The sequence below is a fragment of the Rosa chinensis genome, chromosome 2 (genome assembly GCF_002994745.2).
Source record: "Rosa chinensis cultivar Old Blush chromosome 2, RchiOBHm-V2, whole genome shotgun sequence".
Classification (NCBI taxonomy): Eukaryota; Viridiplantae; Streptophyta; class Magnoliopsida; order Rosales; family Rosaceae; genus Rosa; species Rosa chinensis.
In genome coordinates, this window is record NC_037089.1 from 20101287 (window position 1) to 20112052 (window position 10766).

Genomic DNA, 10766 nt, shown 5'->3' on the forward strand with positions numbered 1-10766 from the left:
TGCTAGGCCGCCTAGGCGTAAGAGCTTGAAAAGAAAGTTATTTAGGTGATGACTCTTTTTGACAACTCCACTTGAGCGAGTCATTGTGTATAAACTCGTTAAATTGTAAATAAAATTTTCTCAAAGCATAAATAAAATATCATTAAGAATATAAAAATTTTGAGAAGCAAAAAAAAAGTCTTGTGCATCTGCTTAAATTGATAAATAAAAAAAAAAAAAAAAAAAACTAAATATATTCTCTAAAATGAACTTTGATGGGGCTCATGATGAAAAAAATGGAGTTTGCGGACTGGGGGTTGTCTTCAGAGATACTCAAGGAAATTTGAAAGGTGCAATGGCTGTCCCACAAATTGGTAACATCGCCCCAAGATCCATAGAAGCTTTGGCATTGTTGCACGGACTCAGATTTGCGCTTCATGTTGGCTTCACAAGGATTGAAGTTGAAGGAGATGACCTCTCAGTTATCAACGCTTTGCAGGAAAGCTCAGAGGATTATAGTGCTGAGGGTCATTTAATTGACGAAGTTAAGTTTTTATTTCAGTCTTTTACCAGTTGTAGTAGCCATTTTGTCAAACGAGAAGGCAACAAGGTTGCTCATCGTTTGGCAAAGGAGGCGTTGAAAATTAGTCAACCGTTTCTTTGTCTGGAGTCGGGGCCTAGTTGGCTTCATCAGTGTGTCAGTATAGATTTCCAATGCGAAGTCTAATATGGTCAATTAGTTGTAACAACTACTAGTTGGTTGTTGCACGGTTGTTCCATCATTTCATGTATGCAGTTCATTATTATCAATGAAGTTTGATTTGATCAAAAAAAAAAAAAAAAAAAAAGAAACCAAAATAAAGAGTATGTTAAAGACAGTGGTGTTCACCTGGTCAGTTACTGACCAAAGAATTTATGCTCAATAACCCTTAAATTTACATCCAAGGGTGGAAAACAAAACACCTCAACTTAAAAATAATTCTCTCTATCATTGGATTTACATCCAAGGGTGGTTAAGCATTATTTTCTTAGTCAATAACTGACCAGGTGAACATTTTCGTACTATGTTAAAAATGTTCTAAATGACTTCTTTTGGGCCACAGTTGCCATTACATCAAGGCTTTTTCTTGACTCAAGTCGTGCCATTCTATTCTCATAAGGGTGTTATAGACAATTTTAGTTTGAGGCTTTTCACACCCTTGCGGCTGATCGAAGTACTCCATAAAGTCATAAACTCTTTCTTCTACAACAAATTATTTAGGGTTAAATATTGTTTACTCCCTGAACTTTTACCTAAAAAACACTTCAGTCCATGTCCTTCTAATTTCGCATGTTTACTCCTTGTACTCTCAATTTTGGAGCAATAGGTCCATTCCGTTACTATCCATCTAAAAATTCCGTTAAGTCGCTGCAAAATGTCTATTCTGTCCTCAAGTTTTTTTTTTTTCATATCTTCTTCTTCTTCCAGCTCTCTCTTCTTCTTCACCTCCTCAATCTTCTTCACTTCTTCTTCTTACGAACCCCTCTCCTCACACCAATTTGGCAATGTTAATTGAAAATACAACAAACTACACCACAAGAACAACAATTTCTGAAAACCAATCAGCAATTGAAATCAACAATCTCATATTTGAGCTACAATTCAGTTAATCAAACACTAGAGCTATTCTACCGCACACAAATGAAAAGCTAATTCATTTCCAGAATCAAATTGAGCCAAATCACTACACAAATTAGGTCAAGCAATCATGGTGATGACTAGGTAGATACTTGAGCAAGAATTGAGGAGATGAAGCAACTTCTCCACTTGAACTAGACAACTGCAAAAAATCAAGTAATTTGAGTATTCAACTTTCTCAACAAAATCAAAAAGCATTGAACTTTTGCAGGTACTTAATGCATAGGGATGAGAGAGAGAGAGGTACGATAAAGAATTGAACTTGGACCCGAACGACGACGTTTAAGCTAAACGAAAAAGTTGAATCGAAGTCCGTGGATGAAGACGAGTTTGCTGGAGAACTTCGACTCAATCTGGCGCCGGAGGCAGTCGAAGCACATTTGGTCCGCCATTTTGAGCTGCTTCTTCAGTTCTTCAATTTCAAGATTTCAATTTTTTGGGTTTCTTGATTTTCTTTTTTTCATTGTTGGCAAACCCATTACACATCTTGCTCAGTTCATCGAAAGCCAATACAGATCAAAAACCCTAAGTCCGAATCACCACAAATTCGGGTTCAAAGTCTTCCTAAATTGAATTGCACCGCCGAGCCAATGCAAAGAGAATTGCACAACCGCACCTCCCTCATGCTTTGGGACGCGCGACCTCAACCTGAACCTGACTTGCTTCACCTCCTTCCCCGTCCCCGATCTCGATCTCTCCCTCCGCCTCGAAACCCAGATCGTCCCATCATCAACGATTGAGTCGACTCGGCATTGACCTGCTTCACCTCCTTCCCCAACCTGGATCTCTCCCTCCACCTCGAAACCCAGATCGTCTCATCTGAGAGAAGAAGGAGTGGGAGTAATCTGAAGAAGAAGCTATGAGAAATGAGGAAGATCACAAGCCGTACAATGGGTCTGGTTTGGCCTTGGAGGTGTCGGTGTCGATCTCATGGGTATTGCAGCAGAGAGAGAAAGGAGTTCATTCTCCGAGAAAAAAAAGAGATGAGCAGGAAGAAAAAAAGGGTAAAATAGACATTTTGACGCAGAAGGATTGCCCACTTCATGGACTTAACGGAAATTTTGGACGGAGAGTAACGGAATAGACCTATTGGTCCAAAATTGAGAGTAAACGTGTGAAATTAGAAGAACATGGACTGAAGTATTTTTATCCAAAAAGTTCATAGAGTAAACAGTATTTAACCCAATTATTTAATACTCATCGATCTCAATGGGCGCCGACTTTTGTCTCTAGGAAGAACATCAACTCTTGAATTCTGGAACGAAAACTCCGAGTCGCTCCTCTTCAAAAATTCAGACCCAATTTCCCCAGCATCTTTCTTCTTCTCTTTTTTATTTCTGGTAAAAAAACCGGTAAACAAACGTTTGAAAGAACTACTACCTCTACTTTTGGTGCACTGCTTGTAAGCCAAAAGAAAAGGGTCCTGCTTAAGGCCTTTCACCGTTTTGCTTGTGTTCAGAACCTTCAATGATGGAGGAGGCAGAGGGAGCTGCTTCATCTCATTATTTTGGTTCAATGCCTTTTCCGGGTTTTCTTCAGAATCACATCTACGAGATTGTGGCAAGCTTTGGGACTGAAAATTAAGGGCAGGGCATCCAATTTTTGCAGGACACTCTTGGTTTGTGACCTTTGAAAATACTCGATGATTTTCGTCCCAGGCATAGCGTGAACTCAGGGTTCTTTGTAAAGCCATGATGCTTTTGCAGAACAATGAAAAGAGAAACTTGATGATCTTACTCTGTTTCGGGGTAATGTTTTTTTATTGGGGATGGTGGCTGATTCAGAGAATGGTGAATAAGAAGACGATGTTTCGGCTTTGAAAATTTTCAAGAAGCAATGAGCAAACTACAAACCGAACTGAAGGATTTAGTCTAGGCTAGTACTTTTATAGGCTACCAAGCTGATTATTCCAGTTCAAGCAAGGTTTCTGGACCAAGTTTTCTGTATACGGTGAGTACCTAATAGCACTAGGAAACAGCTAGCGATCCTAATTGACACAAGGAAATAGTTGCATTCTCCAAGCCCTTGGTGGTGATTTGCGGATTAGGAAACAGGGATCCTAATTGACTTATTTCCTCTTTTCCAAGCTTCTACATTGCAGACCAAACAAGACTGGTAATTTTCTTCTCCACTAGAGAGAAAGATAGATTGGAGCTCCAGCTCTTATAGCCGGAATCATTTTCTGGTAAGTAACAGTTTGGCACAATTTTGAGAGTGACCGCTATCTTTTAACTAATGTCATTTTTGAAAGTGAGGATGACACACATTGCCTAAATTTGGTGTCATATCGAACATCATTTGTTAAATAAGACTCTTATTTTTTCAAAAAAACAAGAGTCTTATTTAACTCTTGTTGTTACTTGAAATATACTCAAAAGAAGATTCATGCATTGGTTTACGGAGTTTAGACTCGATATACTTTGGGATTTCCACCCTTTGGGTTTTTTTTTTTCAATACATTATCGAACATCATTTGTTAAAGAAGACTCTTGTTTTTTTTTTTAAGAGTAAAGAAGACTCTTGTTGTTACTTGAAATATACTCAAAAGAAGATTCGTGCATTGGTTTACGAAGTTTAGACTCGATATACTTTGGGATTTCCACCCTTTGGGTTTTTTTTTTTTTTTTTGAGAATACACCCTTTGGGTTTGTATACTAGGCCCGTTTGAAAATAAAATTGATCACTACTAATTAGGCAATTGATTCATCTGTTCTGGAAATCTGGAAAACAAAAGAACAAAAGTGGACAACATTAAATATGATATAGCTGTTTCTGTTTGGTGCATCTAACTTTTTAAATCATGTCCCATGAAAAGAAAAAATAAGTCTCGTGCCCCATCAAATCTTGCCTAACTAGAAGGAGATGATATCCAACACCTACAGCTCCACAATCGTAAAACCTACTAGCTACCATTCTTGAAATTAATTTTGGCCACGAATCTGAACTGATCCTGATTATGAAAAGGCGTCAAGGGGAATTTAGATGGGAAATTCAATCAGATGAAAAAGATCAAAGAAGCAATTCAATCTATTATCTTCAGACTGATCAAAACCTAAGTTTCATCGTTACAGGTAAAATCCCGCCACCACATTATCATCACAAATTAGTGGCATATAATACTAATCAAGATGACATAAGGACTCCTAATTTTCTGTAAACAAAGAAATCAACACCAACCTTCATCTTTATAAGCGAATTCTGTCTCTTGGAACAGGAGGAAGCTTTACAAAACTACCATCCTTTACCTCACATGAATTCTTGCAAGAAAACACAGAGTATTTGCTCTTCAATTTCGACCCAATTAGCCCAACAGAGCCTCTCTTGTTTTTCTGAGCAACGAACTTGTTACCTGGAGAAGAATTCACAGCACTAGTAGTACTAGTGGTTCTGGTGCACACTTTGAAAGCCAAAAGAAAGGGATCCTCCTCTGCTGCCTGCCACTTAAGTCCTTTTCCAGAAGCGCTTCTGCTCGGAACCTTCAACAAACAAGGAGGCAGAGGGATCTTTATGTCATTCTGATCCAATCCCTTAACTGGTTTCTCTCCGGAATCTTCAGAAACGTCATTAGCTAGTGGTGGTTGTGACAGTTTTGAACTAAGGGCAGGAAACCCAGTTTCTGTAGGGAAGTCTGCTTTGTTTGTGACCTTGGAGACTCCGGGCTTGGCCTCCCAAGCAAAGGGTATGTTCCCTTGTGAATGAACCTTTCTGTGACTCATGGCTTCTGGAGAGGAAATGGAAAGAAAACGAATTGGATTTGTTTCTATATTTGAGAAGAAGCTAGGGTCTAATGTTAAACAGCCCTAGGTTTTCATGTAGTCTGCACTTTTTAACTGCCAGAGTAACCTGAAAGGGCAAAGCAAGCATAACGTGAACAAGAGAGAAGAAAGATGAGTCGGTTTTTGAAACGAACTTCAAGCTTCAAGAATTCCAAGAAGCAATGAACAGATTGTGAAGCGGTTTCCAATTCCTAGTCAATAAAAAAGCGTGTGTGGTACGAAAATTAAAGGATGAAATGGGTTTGACGAATTCAATGGGGGCATTATTTGAGTTGGTGTAGTGGGGATGTAGTGCTCATAAATAATGGGTATGGCGGTTTAGGAAAACAAACAGGGTTCTTTGTTTTACCCTAAAGAAGATAAAAGGGAAACGAATAGTGTTTGCTAGTTTGATACAATGACTCATAAAGGTTTCCATAACATTACGTGTGTGGTTCTTTTGACGTCTTCCAAAAAAAATAAAGGTTTCCATAACATTACGTGTGACACCATATCAATGCCCAATATCATGAAGTCTGTTAGAGACTTAGAGCTCTAGCTATAACCCTACGTGGCTATGTATTAGGGATTGGATCAAAATTAATGTCATGATTAATACATTATGGGGAAAAGAAATTGAGTAAACGTAATCGAATGGACTAAATATAACTATATTTGGGACGAATAGGAAGATTATTGAGTTTATAAATCAAATATTTCTCAAATTCTATTATATTTCAACAGTAGTGTTCACCTGGTCAGTTGTTGACCAAAGAATTTATACTCAATACCCCTTAGATTTACATCCAAGGGTGGAAAACAAAACACCTAAACTTAATAATAATTCTCTCTGCCATTGGATTTACAACATCACATACTTAAGAAATCAGAATAATTTTTTTTATAGAAAATATAGAACTTTGAAGGAGATCGAAGAGTCCAAAACTCCGAACGCATTATGTGGCTATGTATTAGGGATTAGATCAAAATTAAATATCATGATTAATACATTATGGGGAAAAGGAATTGAGTAAACGCAATCGAACATACCCAATTAAACTACAGTTTGGGACATGTCGGAAGGTTGTAGAGCTTATAAATCAAATCTTTAAAAAATTCTACCATATTCTCCTAAGCATCACATGCTTAAGAAATCAGAATAAAAGTTCTTATGAAAAAAAAAAAAATATATATATATATATATTTATAGAACTTGGAAGGAGGTTGAAGAGCTCGAACGCATCATGTTCTGTGTATTAGGGATTGAATCAAATTAAACGTCATGATTAATACATTATGGGAAAAAGGAATTGAGTAAAGGTAACCGAATGGACCAAATCTAACTACAATTGGGACATGTTGGAAGGTTGTTGAGTCTATAAATTAAATCTTTTTTTGAGAATTCTACCATATTTCCGAAACATTATATGCTTAGGAAATTAGAATAAAAGTTTTTACGAATAAAAAAAAATAGAAGTTCGAAGAGTCTTAACAAAAGATTTAAGGGAAAAAAAATTAAATTAATAAGAACATTTGGTATGTTCCTTGACGTCATTTGTTTAACAATCTGTAATGTACGGCCGATGTAATGGAAATGTTAGGTCGTTAGGACAAGAGAGAGGATATTAGTCGAGCAAATCTATCTAATTCTCGGAAGGTGGATAATAAAGGAGAGCCAAAAATGGGCAGATTGTTAACAGAATCTCAACGTAGTAACAAGAATCCGAAAAGAGATTTTGGCATTGGGATAAGATTTTGAAGGTTTTTAGCTCTATGAACTACATTTTGCCTTGGGCTGCTGGTGAAACTGTGAAACAAGAAACATTCTGCAGCAAATTCTACCCTTTTACTTCTCTTATTAAGAAGTTAACTTTCATCTTCAGGAGTCTATCTTTATGGCAGGTAGGGTAGTTGACCATGAAACTTACGCGAGCTTAGAAATCAAACCCTTCATTGATTGGGAACCATGAAAATGATCATTCTCTACTTTTCAAGCATAATCACTATTACTGATTTGATTTTCTTTGTTGAATTTTCTTCGTGCAGATAAAATTCAGGCTTTGATGCACGACCATATACATGGTCATCAATTGGGAAAATAATTAGAAATTGAGGATTGATGGGATACCAATATCAACAATTATTGTGGAGTCATGTGTAAGAATTGGACGCTGAAAAGACAAAAGAGAAGGAATTTGGCCAGGTGAGAAAATTCTGGGTATTTTATATCGTTGTTGTATAAACATAAGGGTCTTTGTTTAAAGAAGACAACATAGAATCCATGAATTCTGTTTTTTGGACCAGATGTAAGACAGAAAAATGACCAATCTTATTAGTCAATTACAAGTAATTAGTGACAGCGAAAGAAAATTGAATATTGTTTTTGGGCCAAGCAAACTAATTGAGGAATGATGTTTTTGACTAAAAGGGATTGATTTGAGACGAGCGACCCACTCAACGTAATTAAAAAGTCGGACCATGTAAGTCGAGTACATGTCTATTTACACATCAATATCTTTTACCATGTAACCAGATATTTGAATTCATTTGTGTTCAAGTGTCTCTGCAAGGATGATTAGGTGAAAATAACCAATTTCATCAAACAACTTATTACTTTTCTGCTTTTTACAAGTATTGCTGTAAAGTGACAAATTTATATAAAGACCGGTTGAACACCAAAAAAATTGAGAAAAAATAAAATAAAATAAATGCTAATGCTACACATATCATTAGAGGCCTGTTCACCTAACAGACAATTTTTATAAGACTGTAAGAGATAAGTAAATTTGACGGCTGAAAACAAATGTACAGTTTTAAGTTGTTATAATTGCAGTTTTTAAATTTAATACATGTAGTTGAGATGTATTTATCTCTTATAATATTTTAAAACTATTCCTTATGTGACCAACACTGCATTCCACCAATCCATTTGCACCTAAAAATAACGGATTATTTTTATTTTTGAGTTGCATTGCATCCTAGTTTTGGCGACTCGATAATGAAAAACAAAGGAAAACAAATAAGCCCAAATACTATGACAAGTGTGGTGGTTTGGGCCCAAAAAAAAACAGATTAGCTTGGAATTGGGTTTAGCTCCGTTAGTAGGTGTGGGGTTAGTATCGTCATTTTGAACTGCCTATATAATTCCATGCTCGCTTTTAGGTCTTCGATATGCAGAAATCCATCCGCCTCTCTTTTCTCTCTCTAGTCCTGCCGATCTGTTTATCGGCGGCGTTTCTTTTTCTCATTCTTCTTCATGATTTCAAATTGCGTTTTTCATAAATTGGTTTTGGAAATTGTAAATATTAGAGGGCGATGATGATGAAACGTTTCTCGATTCTGAGTTTATGTTATATATATTTATATATATACATGGACTAATGCTTTTGCTGCTTGATGACTGTATTTATGCGTGTCTGAGCCCTTAGTTTACTGATTTACGTTTAGTTGGGATTAGAAATTTTCCATTTTGATGTGAATTATGTGTTTCTGGAATGACAAGGTGAACTGGGTGTGGCTGTGATTACAAAGTAAATCTGAATGCTTGATTGTATTTATGCAATCGGGTATAAGCATGACAGACCCTTTTACACCCATAGAATATGAGCCACAGATTTTTCCCAGTTCCCTTTAAATTTCTCTTGCTTACCCAGTTTCTTTTGGGTTTTAATTTCTGAATTTGGATTTGGTATTGCACTGAATCTGAGAACTTATACCAAGTTTTAAGCTGATTTTGACCTCATTTCATGTGTGTGATAGAGAGAGAGAGAATTGGTAGGGTAAGTTTTAATGTGGTATCATATTCTGAATCTCTGACATTACCAGCTCTTAGAAACAGAAACAGGGCTCCCAGCCTGGTACAATTTTGGTGGCATTGCTGCCAATGCTGAGTGGAAATGTGGAATATCACTATAGTTGTCACTGGTGTTATGATAGACCAGTTGGGAAAGTGCAGCAGTCCAACAAATATGAACATTTTATGATATATGAAAAGGCATGGGAATTTCCTACAGGAAAGGAAAAGGAGAGACAATTGATGGGAAGTACAAGGGCTTGAATTTCCAGTTTTTATCATTACTGAAGAGTGGCCAAAACAGGGACAACCAGAAAGTGAATTTTGCACAGGATCAGTGGTGGTTGGGGTACTTTCCAGTTTTGACACTGTCGAGTTCATTTTTGGGGGGATTGAAATTGACAATATATGGATCCAATGTGATTCAGAGAGCTAGCATTATAGACCAAAATGGGCTTGATTTAACAAAAAAGCGATCCAACATTTTGAAAAAGAAGTTTGTCAGAACTGAGAGAGAATGATAATGAATATTTTTTTTTTTAAAAGAAAAAAAAGATTCGCGGTTTATTATCTAATTCACAAGTTGAATATTGATTTTAAGTCCCAAAAAATTTTCTGCAAGCCTGAATCCAACATTCCAACCAGATCAAAGTTGGCACATTAAACGAAAAAAAGGCCCAACAGTTAACAGTGTGAGCAGATTCATCAGAACATACCAACTCAAACTAAAGCAACTGACCAAAACTAGATCGAGGATAATATATCTCTGTTAGAATGCAGATGCTCTTAGTGAATACATTCAAGTAAAAAATTGGACATGCCAACTTTAGCCTCTTTTCATAAAAGTATTTGGTAGCGAGTTTTTACAACACAAATTCATCAAAGAAAATGTTTACAATCACTTTGTACATAGTGCATCTTTTACATATTAATTAATATATTAAGTAGACAAAATCGCCATAAAAATATACTGACCTCATGCACTAATAGGCTTGGTTGGTCTGATTTCGAGTTAAGCCACTAACTATAGAGAACTAATTCGCTATCATAGAGAATTCATATACCTTTAACGTGAATAGAGTATTCAATGCATCGATGTACACTTGTATCAACAGAAATGGATTGTTAGATAACATTAAAGAAATTTTTTTTTTTTTTTTTTTAAATGTTGCTTATAAATATATACGATTGAGGTGTGCAGCCTGGTGAATAAAAGAATTTTCCTTTAGTTCCTTTACATATATTCCCCCAAATTCCCAACTTGCCCTTGGTGACATTGTCTAACCTACCTCTTTTCTGAAAAGAAAATAAAAAATGATATAACGTAACCATATGGCTGATAGACAATTTTGATGATGATGAAATGGTAGAACCGTAGGAAAAAGCCTATAAAAATGTGGTCCCTCAAGGTCACGTTATTACCGTTGACACCACTAAAAGAACTAGCAGGTGATTCTACTCAATCTCCCCTACAATCTCAAATCCCACTTGCGTCTATAGGGGGGGTCCATTCTAGCCCTGGTCCCTTCTCCACATAAATTTAGATGAATCCCATGCCTTT

At 36.4% G+C, this 10766-nt stretch overlaps 1 protein-coding gene and 2 non-coding genes across 3 annotated transcripts; all 3 read left to right on the forward strand.

Annotated features, from left to right (window-relative positions):
* The first annotated feature begins 244 nt into the window (after positions 1–244).
* LOC112183863 lies at positions 245–706 on the forward strand. Its single transcript, XM_024322179.1, has one exon. The coding sequence runs from the start codon at positions 245–247 to the stop codon at positions 704–706; it is 462 nt and encodes a 153-aa protein (XP_024177947.1).
* An 8016-nt stretch (positions 707–8722) lies between these two features.
* LOC112191105 lies at positions 8723–8837 on the forward strand. The gene has a single exon (XR_002932826.1). It is a non-coding gene; the product is annotated as a small nucleolar RNA snoR126 (small nucleolar RNA).
* Positions 8838–8922: 85 nt separating this feature from the next.
* LOC112191097 lies at positions 8923–9024 on the forward strand. Its single transcript, XR_002932817.1, has one exon. It is a non-coding gene; the product is annotated as a small nucleolar RNA snoR8a (small nucleolar RNA).
* Positions 9025–10766: the final 1742 nt, after the last annotated feature.